Source organism: Pseudochaenichthys georgianus, chromosome 14, assembly GCF_902827115.2.
Source record: "Pseudochaenichthys georgianus chromosome 14, fPseGeo1.2, whole genome shotgun sequence".
NCBI classification, from domain to species: domain Eukaryota; kingdom Metazoa; phylum Chordata; class Actinopteri; order Perciformes; family Channichthyidae; genus Pseudochaenichthys; species Pseudochaenichthys georgianus.
Window position 1 is genome coordinate 35,387,012 of NC_047516.1, and position 16,462 is coordinate 35,403,473.

Sequence of the window (16,462 nt, forward strand, 5' to 3'; positions counted from 1 at the left end):
AAACATTTAGTATAATAACATCTCATTAGCTTTGAAAGAAAGAAATCTTGCAAAGTTCTCCAAGTAAAGTTCTGAAGAGCTGTTAAGAAGAACACACACACACACACACACACACACACACACACACACACACACACACACACACACACACACACACACACACACACACACACACACACACACACACACACACACACACACACACACACACACACACACACACACACACACACACACACACACACACACACACACACACACACACACACACACACACACACACAATAAAGTCATTTGCAGACAGCAGGGTACTTCTGGAAGAATCAATTATCTGAAAGCTTTCAAATGAAAACTTCTTGAAACTCACCTCAGTAAGTGCCTTCACTGTATACCTCAAAATACTTTGCTTGAGAGTCACTGAGTGGGAGTGTTTGGAAATGCATACTGCACCTTTCATTCTCTTTGTGGCAGCCTTGACTATACTCAATACATTATAATGAATTATCCAGACGGCTATGCTTAAGTTTATCTTCGGTCTTTTGTATCGGGTCTTGGAACACGATGTTTTTCCCGGAGCTGAAGCTTTCTGCCTGAATCCGTTTCTTTGTGCTGAAAAGTGCATTTCAATCAGTGGAAGGTTATGTTTTCCCAGACTTTGACAGAATAGATTCCCAGTTGTTGTGTGTGGAAATAAGGCTGTGGATTGTTCATTTAAAGGCTTAGTTTTGTTATATTTGGTATAAAACCAGGCTGGTAGATATTGAGCTTGAGAGCTGGCTGCACGGAGGTCCAACATCTCCTCGGTCCTGTTCGGGGGCGCTGCACGGACAGTGATCTGCTACCTTCACCGTGGTTATCCTTGAAAGGAGAACAACATTAAATACAGCAATGACTGGCTTTTGTACTGGACTAGTAAAAGAGAAACAAGAAACACTTCAAGGGTTTATTTATCGCGTCAAGGTTATTGTCTTTGGACAACACAGGGTTGCAGAACAAAATGCAATTGCTTTATAATAGAAAAGAAAATCCAAAATCCTTTTTATTTGCACCAGGAGGAATAAAACCTATGGAGAACATGGAGCAGATAATGTTACCTTATTGATGTTAACAATACGTGCATACAAAGGACAGGATCTCGACACAAACTGGTGAACCCAAACGCACGACCCAGAGACAAAGTCTTGAATGTAAAAAAATGTAATTTTAATTTCACAGATCAGGTAATCCCTCTTAGCAGAGTAGGTACTGGAAATAACAAAAGGTGCTCACAAGGAGGAAAAAACTAGGCATAACAAAAAGAGAACTTAAGAAAAACTTAAGCCTACAATATTAACAAAAGAAACAAAACCTGACTTGAGAGAAAGCGATCCTTTCTGAGCTGAGGCTTGGCACGGAGAAACAAACAAGACGCACTGACACAGGACAGGGGAGATACAGGACTATTTAAACATGAGGGGAGTGGGAACAGGTGGAAGCAATCAGGGGCGGGCAGACGCTGAAGAAACGGGGCCTGAAATGAAAGACAAGAGGTAAGTACAAACTAAAACAGGAGATGACAGACAAAACACATTTGACGAGACACAACATGTATAGAATTATAATTTGACTAATGATTATAAATTCTTCTGTAAATGATATGATAATTTATAAGAAATTAAAACATTAAAAATATGTGTTTTTTATTTATTAAGTCCATAAATAAATAGGCAATTACAATGTATCCTCCTGGGACCCAGCCCATTGAAAATGTCCACTGTAGTGGACATTTTGTTAACATGCATCTCCTTGTACTCTTTTGAGCTACTCTATCAATCCCTGATGTGCTGTACAGAGGACATCCTGGTCTTTCCAGTGATATGTCAGTGGTTACAATTGCATGCTGGGAAGTTCCTCTTTCTTTTCATCCAAAATGGCTGGCATACGAAAAACAAAATGTTATGGAAGCAGGAGGAGAAGTCAAATAGTGTTGAATAATTGTCATTTTTACAATGAAAATCATATATGTTCTTGTTTATTAACATGTGAGGAACTATATCATTAGTTCTGAAAGCAATTCAATAATTCAAGTTTTCAAATAACAGCTCTTTTATAAATGTCCATTCTAGTGGACGTCAGGACCGTCTTCATGGACTTTATGACTCAATATTGTCGCAGGAGACGGAACTGAAGCAGACATTTTCTGTACCAGATAGTTCAGGGAGATTCAGATGTTGAGCTCTCAGATGATGAGAGAGATGAGCACGTATTATTGTTGTTTTCATTTTAAGTGGAGCCATGACACATGAGAGTTGCCTCAGGAATGCAAGCTTTGTTTCTATGAGCAGGTCAAATGGAGACCACATCCATAAAACTAGTCAAGATGACCCGACAGCCCGTGCTGACTGGAGTCAATGAGGTACTTTCCCACTACATCGACTACAAAGTCTTTGAAGATCTGGAAAGATTCACCAAAAAACAAGCAAGTTATGTATTGACCAAATACACAGCAATGTTCAGATCAATCACTTATTCATGTTTTAAATAAAGGTGAATGTATTATTGTATTAATATCACTCCATAACACGTTACATAGTCCATCTGTTAATTGTGGCTGTCTTTTCAAACTAATATGGTCCCGGCGTCCTCTACAGTGGACATACTGTAACATTTTAAAATAAAATAAAAAGTCTAAATTGCAAGATGTTTTTTTAACCCTAAATAGGTAGGAAATCACAAAAAAAAGTAAATTGGAAGACACTTTTTTTCCTCGGGTCCCAGGATATGGTATGAAAAGGAATACATCCATGCCTAATTAAATGTATGTGGTACTTTAAAACTCAATTTCAACTTAAGTTAGTAAATCTAGTGAACCTAAATGAAGTACTTTATAAGAGCGGTGTGTTTCCTTTATCCTCACAGTGAGCCGACCAATTTCAAAGTTGACAATTTTCTTTTCTTTTTTAAACTTGCTTGTTTTTTTCCCTCGGCATCAATCACAGACCTTTTAGCTCAGATGCATTCATGGTGCATGTCCTTGAAACGTATCTAAAATATTACAAGGATGTCATTTTTCAAGCCTTTACTTCATGAGAAAAATGATATTAGAGTAAGGCATACTGACTTTTGAAGATTATCCAATCAAGTGGCTAGGCCCGCCTTCTTCTTCATGACTGACAGTCCTCTGTAGTCACTGCAGATGTGTAATAAATAAAACAGCCGAGTGGCAAAACGTTAACAGGAATCATTATTAATGTAGGGAAATAATTCAAATGAAGCTCTGTTAATTAATAAAAAGGTAAACATTTTTAATTAAAGCCCTCTTTGTACCATAAATAACCAATACAATACTTATTCATTCATTGATTTTCTTTATTCATTTAGTTAAGTGAGGCATTTCCTCAATTCATTTAATATTTATCTGGTTGATTGTGGCTTATTAATGTAATACATTAAATGCAATAACATGTCATTAACTTTGTGAAAGAGAAACTCACAAAGTTCTGCTAGTTGTTTTGCTTTGGAGTTTCCAAAGGAGGAAGACATATGACTCGCATGGTTAATATTCCTTCTATTGACATTTCATCACTAATGCAATATTAAATAACTAATAGAACTAAATATAATGTTAAGTGTATTTGCCAGCTCATAAAGTTCTATAGTGAACACGTAAATGTTGAGTACCCCAAAGTTTTATGTTAGAAATGCATAGTATGTTAACTTGCATATGTTGGGCAGTTTGCACATGAGTGGCATTAATTAGCATTAATTAGCATATTCAGGCAATAGTACAAAAAATGGTGTAGCAGATTTGGACAATTTTAGAGTGGTTTTGGAGGTTATTGAGTATGCGGAATCAATTTTTTAAATGTTCAGGATCAACAATTATGATGAGACATTTGTATGAACTTTGGTATTAAGGTTTTACAAGACCCAAAACCACAATTTTGTATCCTAAAAATATTCGCAATACACCTTAAAAAAACACAGCAAAATTATCAAAAATTGGCCAGGCCATTTCTTTACTATTTTCTAAGCTAATAAATGGTAATTAATGCAACTTACGCTAATTGTGCAAATTGGCCAACATACTGGTTGCTGGCAACTTGACTAATATGGCAGTGGTGATGTAAATATGGCACGGTGTTGCATTGTAACACACTGCTAACTGATATTTTCTCAGCTTTACTTGTATTTTGTAACATGTCTCAATGAAGAAAAAGCTTGTGATGGCAGGATCCAAGCAAGTTTGCATGGGAAATACTTTAAGCCAATAACACATTGATGCGGCTGTGCATGCACCATTTGTAGCACAAGAGAAATAAGTTGACCTAGCATCTCCTATTGCTGTGGTGTGAATGGTTGTTAGCCAACAGAGAGCTGTCGGTGTGAGCCATGATGTTTGAAGGCTGGATTACCTCGGTGTCTTGTGTTTAAGAGATGCCAAGGCGGCTGGATGCCACAATGTTTGGGTGATTTCCTAAAATCCTCAAAGCGTTTGCTCCATCTCCAGCTAATTTAATTTGCAATGGATTACAGATTTGCTCATGGTGATTGTGCACCTCCCACATGGGAACATCCGTTTCCTCCTGGGTGACACGTGTGTGGAACTGCTCCAAGCTGATCTCTTTGAAACCAGCATAGCTCTATCATTCAGAGCATGATGTTTGCTATGGTAAAGAAAACAGGCTAACGGTAATCACAGCTGAGAAGACAGAGGACCAAGTGTTCGTGGACTTTAGAAATGTTGCTACTCTTTACAATGTGTAACTACAGACAATCAGTGATCAAGCCCTGTATAGAATAATGCAAACAATTAGTCCCAAACCTCGCAAATGAGTTGGCATTTGACCACTTCTGGTTCCCTCAACAATATTTTGAACATGTTAAAGGGGACCTCCCATGCAAAATGCACATGTTGATGTCTTTTATACATGAATATGTGTCCCCGGTGTGTCAGGGAACTCACAAAGTGTCAGAAAATAAAACCCTCTCTCTTTTCCTCCGTGCGCAAATCTCTAAAAACGGGGGTACAACAAGCTGATCCAGATTTGCCATCCAATATGACGTAATTGTCATATTGGATGACACGGCCCTATCAGAAACGTTGCTATCAGAAACAATGCACGACGTGTTTCGGAAGTAATATGGCCTTTATTTACATTAGCAAGCATCGCTAACACTCAGAGCTAACCTGTACTGGAGAGAGTATGTGTAAAGAAGCCGGATGTAAAAAGGAACTCACCTTGTGGTAAACCCGCAAGAGAAAAAGCATTTGAGCTCCATACTGTTGAATATAATCCTTGATGTGGTTTTGAACATGATATGGCGTTTTATCACCGCAGCATTTAGACAGTATCTGCTGGGTCCGCATGAGCAGGCATAGGCTCCTCCCCCTCTATTTCTCTTTTTTTTTTAAAGCTTTATACCCCGAATCAGCACTTTAGTAACAGGGCTGAAACGGAGGGATATGAGGCATGGCTAGAATGGGTGATCTGTTTGGTATTTTGAGCAAAACACTTAATAGACATGTTTTTTATATATTTATATATATCTGAGACCTATGCTATTGCCTAAAAATAGCATGATAGGTGACCTTTAAGTTGCCTATAAGGTCACAGAGATAAGACATTACGTTTTGTTCCTAAAATAAATGAAATATGTCAGTAAATACCATAGACTGTATATATAAATGGACGTAGTGTCCGTGATGTCACCCATAGGATTCTGCAGAGTTGCAGAGAAGCCTAAAGTAGGCAGAGTCGTCCACTAACGGCTCGACAGTGACGTCAGAGTCTGACTCCCGCCTGCTCCAAATAAGGGCAAAGAGGCGGAGGCGGGACCTGCTGCCTCCGAGCTGGAAGTTCCAGAGCTAGCTGAGGCTACCAAGCTAAGCTAACATGCTCAGCAGGTCATTTTAACATGGGTGTCTATGGAAATTGCTCCCTTCTGCAGACTGCTCCTACTGGCCACTAGATGAACTGCAGTTTGAGGCACTTCCTTATTGGCCTCCCGGCTCTTCCTCAGAGTTTGCCACTTGGTAAATACGTCACTGGTGAATATCTGAAGCTTCTTTGTGATTTAAAAAAGATAGCAGCTAAATGAGATTACAAAACATCATCACACTGAACATTAGCCTTTAGCTTAGCTTAGCGGTGGTTATGCACAGCCATGTGACTGTGATGAAATTCCTATAAAGCCAAACGTTACCTTTTTACTCCTGGCATTGATATGTGGAAATGATTTTCCTGAACCTGTAAGTATCATAAATGTGTGTTTGCCACATGTCATTGGAACAATCCATTGCTTTTGGTAGAGGGAGCCTGTGCGATGCTAACTTCTGCGCCTGCCTTCAAAATATGTCATTACTGCACCATTCTATAATTCTTTGTTCTTCATCCACTCATAATCTCTCCTCTCTCTCAGACCTTCCGATCGTAAACCTCACCGTGGATCCACAGCCTGTTTTGGAGGGAAATCTGATAAAGTTCCACTGTGCCGCCAAAGCCAACCCACCTGTCCTCTACTACAGGTGAGCTCCAGCATAACTAACACTGTGATGTCTTCCGTGCACTGTTTTACATCTGCCTGCTGCGTGCCTTCGTATGCAGGAAATCAGTGTAATTCAAGTCAACACTGACCCATATAGGGGATTTAAAATGTTGCATAACATACAATGCTACAAATTAAACCAATTACTGTATATAGTCTCAATTAAAATGAATACTTGACGTATAACATCTTCTTATGTTATATTTTAAGAGGAAATTGAACTAAAATGCTGTGCACAAAGTATCTGTGGTAAAAACACAGCATCTGATCCTCTTGTTTTAGAACCATTATGTCCGATAACATCGGCATCCATTATCTAGTTTTGTATTTGGATATCATTCCCATAATCATTTTTTAGGATCGTTCACCGTGTAGAAATACCAAAATGTCTGTGTCACGCTGGGCAGTCACTGACTGAAAGCTGTCTAAAATAATGTACCTTACCGTACCACTGGCTAATCTGCACTCATAACCCCCCCCCCCCCGCTCCCGCCCGCCCCCCCCAGCAGAAGGCACCTTTGTGATTATTATGTGCAGGCAGCCCTGAGAAGCTGCCACATCTCTGACAACTGTCAGTGTGTCAGGGCTGGGCCGGCCATCTCTCCATCACTGCGTGAACTCTGAGAGGAGGGGTCAGCTACAAGACATGCACACTGAGATGCAGTCCTGCCACCAGGGCTCTGAAGCATTCTGAAGCACAGGCTAAAATGCACAAGAGACAAAAACAACCTGTGCCTGGAGTATTGAACAGATTTTGATTTACAATGCTTCTTTAATAGCTCGTTTGGATGCTTTCTGTTTCAGTGGTGCAGGCTGTTGTGATATTACCAGTTGTTATACATTTGCTGATTAGATGATAGCATGATCCCATTTTACATTGAACAGTCAGTGTTTTTTATTTGTCCACAGTTTACAATGCCGTGACTCTGCAGGCGTTATCTTGGAAGGTGGGAGTATCAGTTATTAGGTTATTGCAAGGCCCATCATTTCATAAAGAGGCCTTTTGTCACTCATTATTTTATTATTCCCCTTCTTGTGTCCTGCAAGGTCCTCTCCTGACTCTCTGCTCTTCTAGCCAGGTTAGGAAGAAAGGAATAGAGGCTACAACAGATTGTATCCTTCAAATTCAGCTTTTACTTTTATTTAGAACTGAATGTGTGAATCGAGACTCTTTTGTAGCTTCATCAGAGCAAGGTTATACCGACCAAGCTTGAGTGCAAGTGATTTGTTGATATGGATGCGGAGCAAACCACACAGTGAACTACTTGACGAAAGCAAATGTTTAAAAGCTTTGCACAAGGTTAATAGTTTGAAAAGTAGAATCAATTGAAGTTCCCCTGCATTCAAGTCATGGACAGCATCACATCCACTTTATACACTTTAAATACACTTTACGTGGTTATAAGAGTTAGTAAGAGACAGTTCAGACCAACATTAGATCACCACAAATATTTAACTTGTTTTGTATTGATTGATTAATTGATTACAGGACAGTTGAAAAGAAGTGCAGGGTCACACATATGGATACAAGAGTAAGACGAGTCACAACATGCCAATGGGGTCAAGAGGCATACAGCATGGGGTTGGCTTGGATGGCTGGACATCATGGTACTCTATTAAAGCAACTTAACATGGCAACAAGGGAATGTTGTGTTTGTGCCACAGACTTACTTTTCCATTCTTTATTTTGAAATATAACATAGGAATCATCCATATACATAATATGGAAAACAAGTTGAATTGTGGCATCATGTTTTATAATTTCTGTTCAATTTTCACCAGTTTCAATTTAGTTTGACTTTTTTATTGGTTTAATTTGTAAAGGAGAGAGACAAATACAAATCCTAATATAAATAGTAATAATTTGAAATAACTAAATTGCTGAAAATAGATAAATAAATAAATAATAATTGTAATAATATTGTTAATAATAATAAATACAAATACAATAATAGGTACTATATACCATAACTCAGGGATTATGTATTGGTTAAATGGTTTGTTGTGTGAGACATGACAGGAGGGAGACACACTGTTTCAGCGAGGCAGGCGCAGAACACTCCCTGATGTAAGCATCTCAGCGGCATTACTGATGCACTTCTGCACGGACTGGAAAACAGAGCTCAATGAGTCCCAACAGCAGGCAGAGTCGTCCCTGTTCAGCACAGCATACAGACAGCAGGACCAACGCTCTGCTCCCACTGGATTGGAGTCTGATGTGCACAACATTACTATATTATGGAGTCTATATGTCAGCGTCTCATTGTGGGTGACTTCCATGGCAACCATTCCATTGTTTGACCCGTTGCTGCCCTCTCCATTGAGTGTTGCATTGATCACCGTAGGTGTATTATTGTGTCTCTGAAATGGGGAAGTCAGACTTGCTGAGGGTGGATGGGATGGTGGTAGGAGACGAGTGAAGTTAGTTCCTCCTCCTTATCGCAATCGCTCCAGATGCTCTCCATCTTTCTTTTCTGTCTCCGCTCTTCTTCCTCGGTCTCTTGTTCTAGATTGGCTGACAGAGCTTAACTCAGAGGGAATACTTAGTTTGAGACCATAATGTGAATCATCAGACAGTCAATTGTTGTCCATGGGATGTGTACACGATTAGAAAATAGAAAATGTGCTTGTTAACTTCAATCTGTGGTGTGTGCATAGTGTAGAAGGATTCCTTCCTGTTCCCATTTCTGTTAACACAAGCTAACAACATTTTCACTTTTGTTCCACAAAATATAATATTTAAAAAAACCTCCTACTAGTGAATGTCTGAAGCTTCTCTGTGTCTGTAAAACAGATGTTGCTAACAAGTGGCTAATGAGACTGCTAAACATCATCATGCAGAGCATAGCCACTTTTAGCTAAGCAGTATTTACATGAAGTCATGCAACAGTCAAGTAGTTTGTTCATAGCCGATTGTTCGCCTTTGACTTTTTTCTGGACAAAACATATCAAAAAAAGTACAATCATAAATCATAAATGTGTGCTCAACATATAGCTTATTTTATGCAATATAACAAACTCAATGATAAAATCCCCTAGACGTTGGTTAACGGAGCACTTACGAGGCTAACAACAAAAATACGTCATCACTGCACCACTCTATTATTGCTCCAAGCATATTTGTTTGCCCAGACTCGTGGGAGTTGGATGAAAGTACAACAGCGACTCAAGAGCAGCACCGTGTCCACAGAGAGATAGATAAAGGACAGGAGGAGGGGGGGGGGGGGCACGCCCATGGGGGTGGCAATCTATCTGAACAAGCCCACACAGATGTCGACACCCCTGGCTGTCTGGCAGAATCATTATTGCCTGTTGTTTTTCAAAACATTGCAAAGGAAGGGAGGAGAAATTAAGTGATGGATGGAGGAAGAGAAAGTGAAACAGAAGACGAATGCAAAGGATGGCGAGCAAAGAGGGAGACGCAGATTAATTGAATACTAAAGGGAGGGAGAGAGAAAGGAGAGTACAGAGCGGAAGAAGAGAGGACATGTGATGTCGCTTGCAAATCAAGTGGCTCCTGTTCCTATGGGAGTACTGTCAACTGCTTCTGCTGCATATGTTGGTGAGGGATTTTTTTTCGAAGCAGAGTTGTCATGTCTTGTTTTTTCATTTGTCGTTTTTAGCGGAGTCTAATGAGAGCCTCAGTTGGGCTGGTTAAGCTCGGCCTGCCATCCGTTTGATGTGAGCGCAACGGCACACAATCACTGTCTGCCTATGGACAAAAACCTGTTTGAATGTTTTGGCACTGAAGTCTCCTGGGAGGTGTTTGTGTGAGTGGGTCAGATAAATCTGTGTGTGGAAATGTGTAAAAAGCCCTGGTATCCAGCTGAAATCTGCACAAAATAGAAAGTGAGAAAATTACAGATTTAGGTTTAAATGTTACTGCTTGTAATAACAATTTAGAAATGACATTACATGTCATTTTAACTGACACCTTTTTGATTTTCCAAATCAACATATGGGGCACTGGCCCTCTGATTGGTGGACCTCATAGACTCTACGGTTAATCCTGGTTCACCCTCTGGTCCAATAGACACAAAGTAGTGCTTGAAAAAAAAAACATTTTCTTTGTAATAATTGAACTAAAGTGACAAGACATTTTAAACAGTATAGTTTGTTAAACACATTTGTAGAATAACACATATCCAGTAATGCAGCCACAAGTTAGGTGTGTCAGAGAGCATTAACCCACTGACACAGCATTAAGATACACTCAAACATTAATTTCCAACATAAACTACCAAAAACCCAAAGATATTAGATTAATGTGACTCATTTTCCATGCTTACATTATTCGTTCGGAATTGTTAAAAAGGAAAGCATAAGGCAATTTAAAATGTAAATGTTGATGTTATTTCCACATTGTTATGGAGATGAAACCAACATCAGTCAGAAATAAATCATCACAAGAAGGTATTTGACCACCATTTAGAATTTAGATGGATGATTATCTGTAAAGGTTAATGTAGTTTTAGACTCAGGTTGTATCACAAGTGAATGGGACAGTCATCCATCCTCCTCATTCATATAAATAACATTTATTAGAGGGTGGAGGGGGACAGGCTAACGGATCACTCCCCTAAAGCCTATTCTTCCCCTCTCTGAAGACAGTTATTGTAAGCTATATATGTGTATATCATACAGCAGAACTACCCCAGCATGTATCACTGGTTTCCCTTTTATAACGATAAGGAATACTAGAGGAATTGTACTGTTTCAATACTCATCTAAGTATATGGTTTTCCTTGCACATTTGGAAACATCTGATCACCAGATTGTGTCTGCTTCTTTCTTAAATAGAGTCCTTTCGATAGGGAGACCATGACACTTATTTAAAGGGTTTTAATGAATATATATACATTACATTACATGGTATTGGCTGACGCTGTTATCCAAAGCGATTTACTGACACATCATTATCACAGACAGGCCTCTGGGAACAAGTTGGTATGAAGTATCTTGCCCAAAGACACTTCGAAATGAGCCACAGCCACCTAGAAATAATTAACTTTGCTTAATAAAGTGAATGCTACTACTTTATGTAAACAAATACAGTATATATCTGTTTGTAAAGCAATTTTCTCTGAACGTCCAAACGCTGTTTTCACACCAATTTAGGAGACTACATTCACACCATCGTCAGCACTCCATTTATTTTCAACCCAGAAGGCATCACTCAAGAGAAACTGAAAACTGTTTCTTTATAGAAGAAAGTAATTAAATGTTTAATAAATTAAAACATTTAATAAAGTAATCATTTTGTTCCCTCGTCTAATTTTAATGACAGTACAAATTAAGTAGAATAGATCATAATCATGCAATATGAAAATCTGTAGAGAAATTAACAAATTGTACTGGGGTCCCCCAAGGCTCTACTGAAGGCCCTCTTTCATTCAAAATTCATATTAATAATTTATCACCTGGTTGAAGTGTTCCTGCCTGAAATCAAAGATTTTTGTTAAACAGGAAATATTATGTTCATGTTCATGTTAGTGTTTAGTGCAGGGGTCTTCAACTAAAATTCAACGAGGTCCAGTTAGAGAAAATCTCCCCATGCAAAGGTTCAGAGCTTCAAAATGTCTAACTTGCTTTATGAATTAGTGTGATATATATTGAAGTAGCCTGTAGCTTTATCAACGTCTCCATGTAATCAACAACTGACTACCAAATAAATAAAGTACAATTCATAAACAACAATATTTATATATATTTTGTCAATTAACATTGAACTATACAGATATACAGTAAATACTGTGGATATGTGTACTGTTCCTCTCGGGCTGCATTTAAAAATAAAATAGAGAAAATAAATAAAATAGCTTTTGAAAATATGTGCATCTTAAAAGTGCTTAATGTTAGATAAATAAAATAAATGTAGCAGCAGCAGCTTGAGTTTCCCTTTTTCTTTGTTAACCGTTTCACATCATGACTTAACAGTTTCAGCCGATTATAGAACAACATCAGTCTTTACACATCATAACCATTTAACAGTTTCAAAGTTTCTCTTTCTTTCCCTCTTATATTGCAGTCCCTCTCTCACTTTTTTTAATTCAGTGCAAGAATTGAGCTCGAGCTTGTCCTGCCAGGACTTTAGATCTGGGCTGAAATGGAGTCGGGGCCATTCTCATACACATGCAGGTGCTCATTGGTTAGCCTCGGTTAGCCTGCCATGGAACGATATTTATTTTTTGTGACCTCAGTTCTGACTTGAGAGGGAATGTTTGGTCAAACACTTTGTGTTTTGTCTCATAGTGGCGTGTTGTCTCTTTTAATGAGCGCCACGGTCTCTGAACAAATGAGACACACTGGCTCTGTGCTCCCAGTGGGCAGGAGGAACATGAACGAGTCCACTCAGGGTTCAAAGCTCTGTTCTCACTGTCCACTTTCCTCTTCTTGGAGAGCGCCATGTGTCATTATTTGTCTCTCCCTGTCTGCCGCTAACACGCCTGTTCACTCTCCTCTCCGCTTCTCTCCCTGTATCGCTAATTATTCTCTTCACTCACTTTCCTCTCCGCTTGTCTCTGCCGCGCTCTCATCTCCTCTTCTGTGTTTCTCTCCCTGTATCGCTCACTCCTCTCTTTCGCCCCCTGTCGGCGGCGGTTAAAATAGAATTGCCCTGTTCAAATTGAAATCCCCTATTAATGTATTGATTATAGGTCCGGGTCCGTACAGGTCGGTGTCTGGGTCCGGACCGCGGTCCGCCTGTTGCCGACCCCTGGTTTAGTGTATCTACTGTGACATGTTGACATGCTTTAATGTTCAAAAAGCTCTTTATTTGTCTCACACTGCCTGTGCCGCTACCTCTTTTCACCCTCTGTCTGAAACCACATTGGTTAGTTGACTGGCTCTGTTATGATTAGTAAAACGCTTAAAGAGACCTTGTAAAGCAGCAGTATTTGCAGCAAAGCTCGAGCAAGTTTTCAGATATCTGTCTCTAATATTTCCTTGGAAGTGATATATGTGTGTATAGTGGGTCAAAGTGTTTGCATTTTCCAAAATAAAACTTCGAAGATCAGTTCCTTTCCTGCTGTATATCAGCATAAATGCAATATATCTAGAAAGGTAAAACATCCCAAATGTAAGATAAAGTTCAATCTTTCTTGTATTTACAATTTAGAAATAGCTGATGCTTTTTGTGTCCATGTAGTGAATAGAGTGGATGAATACTGCTTTACAGGGTTTTTAACCCTGTAAAGCAGTATTCATCGCAGCAAAGCGAAACGTCATTGTCCTCTGATATTTCCGTTTCTCAACAGGATAGCGAGACAATGAGCATTGAGGCATGTGGTCCTAAAACCACTGATTTCAGCGATGATATGACTTTCATCCATGAAAAGAGTCCATGTTTTTGACAGTCTGTTATAAATCAATACGAGATGTAGATAAAGGCTGAAACAGAAACCTGCAGGTGTCACCAGGTGGAACACGGAGCTGAAGATAATCAAATCTGTCTGGAAAGCAGCTAGAGGTGTCATCTCAGACCTGGATTGTCCAACACAACTCACATCAAATAAGCTCAAACTCATGCAGTAGCCTTGTGTGTTCAATCCCTTTGAAGAAACCACATATGGTAATCTGACAAGGTGGTCACCTCTATTTTTGTCACTGGATGTGTCATGGGACGGTGCAATGGCAGACTGATGACTGACAGGGAACAGAAAGCGCGTTCAAACATTGAGACGCTCTGCTGCGAAATGTCTGGTTAAGTTTTCGCAAAGGAAAAGGGAGTGGAGGTTGAATTTTGACAGCAGAATGACGTGGGTGATTCAGTCCTCCTGCATAAAGAAACAAAGCAGTTGCCCCTCTGATGACTGAGAGGAGGTCAGCTAGAGTCAGCTGTCAATACATTTCTTTATTTTTTTAAGATCAACCTTTTTTCTTTGTGAGAAGCCATCAACAACCATTATATGGACAATTTCTTAAGATGTCATTCACTTTAGATATATCTTTAGATGGATGCATCACTCATAGTGTTATGAAGAGTGCACAGGAAGTGAGCTGCAGTTGAATTGCCAGTAATGCAATGCAGATGAACATATACACAAGGGCAAGTGCCAAGCCATCATTTGAAAAGTGGCACGCAATATGTTTCCTCCTGTACGACAGAATACTTGAGTTTCTTCCTGTAGGACGATTCTACTGTGTTGAATAGAGGTCAAAGGTTGAGGTCAGCTACACATTAGCCATGCTTAAGTGGCTCATTCAGAGATGCTTTTTCAACAAGGTGGATGCTTGGTAATAATAAACACCTATAATCCACAGTTGTACGTATTCCTCAATGAACGTGTAGGTGGTCTCCTGTTAAGCCCCACAAGCCTCACAACACTCTGTCTCAGGCAGGGCTCGAGCTTAAGGACGTCCCGTCGTCCCGGGGCCGAAAAAAATAGTGTCGGGGAGGATAACAAATAATTTTGGGACGAGAGTTCAAATAAAAATACCCTGCTAACTCTACTACAAACGGCGATGAAAATGAAAACGACTGCACGTTTTGTGTAGCACACAGTTATTAAACCTCCTTGTCAACATAAACACACATGCACAAAACATTTAGAAACCCGCGAAATACACACATGTAGCTACAGCTGTGCCGCTGGCTATCAGCCAGCCGCCCAGCTGGCTGTGCCCGCGAATTTCTGGCCCGCAAATTCGCGGGTCTAGCTACGTACTGAGTGTGTGTATTTCGCGGGTTGAGTGATGTACAATGACATCCCGTGGAGGAATTCTGAAATGTTTTACCGTTACATCACAAAAACGCACAGCAGAACCAGACCCTGGAGCGCCGGCCTCTTTATTTACTTACTCCTCTTCATCCCCTATGGGTAATAAGGCTGAGAAGAGAACCCTCCATTGTATTTAGTCCTTAGCAATATGCTGCGCCTCTCCCCATGTAGGGATGGGTACCGAGCCCCGGGCCGGAATTATTAAAGACAGTGGTAACGTTAAGCTCTGACGTTATCGGACTTTTTATCGGTACTGGAGACATTTAAAATATATGTCATATGTATTATTGCTCCATACACATTATATCGCAGTTTTAGTTACACCAACTCCGTTTCTAATATGCAATAAGACTACAACATGCGTCTATGATGTATTTTCGAGCTTTCCAATCCAGACGAGATCTCTCTCTCCCGTCTGTGTGCGAGGGGGCGGGGCCGTTCGTAAAGGTCTCCTGACTGTGTTACAGACAGTCATCCTGGTTAGTGGTTACTCTGGGTTCTGTCTTCAGGACAGTGTTGGATTTTTTTGTTAATTGGATGGGACTTGATTGGATTCAATAGAGTAATTTTCTCGTTTGTGTGTTTGTTTAAATATATTTGGCCTTTGTTTATGTGATTGAATGATTTACTCAAATAAAAAGGTTGATGAATTATCATCTAATGATTTGTATGATGTTAAAGGTCACTTTGAATGATTTTAACTAATGATAATGTAGAAAAACTAACATTTTAAATTCGGGACGGTCCACATTAATTTCGGGACGGTTCCGGGAGGATGGGGAAAAAAGTTAGTCGAGAGCCCTGGTCTCAGGGCATCTCAATATTTAAGAACCTTTTAATGTGTTATATCAGATTAACGGGAAGAATCTCAGCTAACTGACGATACAAACATTTTTTACCAAAACAAGTCTCATAAGAAGCATCTAAATTACCCCTGAGCGAAAAATGCACTTTGGCGCAGAACTTAAGATAAAGATACCCTTATTACTTATCGTAGCTGCACATACAAGATATCCGATTAAGGATGAGGTTCCACAGATTATATAGGTATATATATCATCACTGAGCGATCCGAACTCGAGACAGGGGAAGCAAACACAGACATCACAACACGTACTTTTACGGGAGATCGTCTCACTGTAGCTGTCAATCTGATCAAAAGACGTGTTCAATGGCATTAAAACGAGAAAAAACGCGGCTGAATCGGTTAATCC

General features: G+C 39.7%; 1 protein-coding gene across 1 annotated transcript in view; it reads left to right on the forward strand.

Annotated features, from left to right (window-relative positions):
- The window catches only part of kirrel3a (kirre like nephrin family adhesion molecule 3a), a 366,436-nt gene that overhangs the window by 285,838 nt on the left and 64,136 nt on the right, over nucleotides 1-16,462 (forward strand). The window contains exon 6 of the mRNA XM_034098423.2: nucleotides 6,403-6,508. Within this exon, the coding sequence (XP_033954314.1) occupies nucleotides 6,403-6,508 (106 nt within the window). The remainder of the gene's footprint in view (nucleotides 1-6,402; nucleotides 6,509-16,462) is intronic.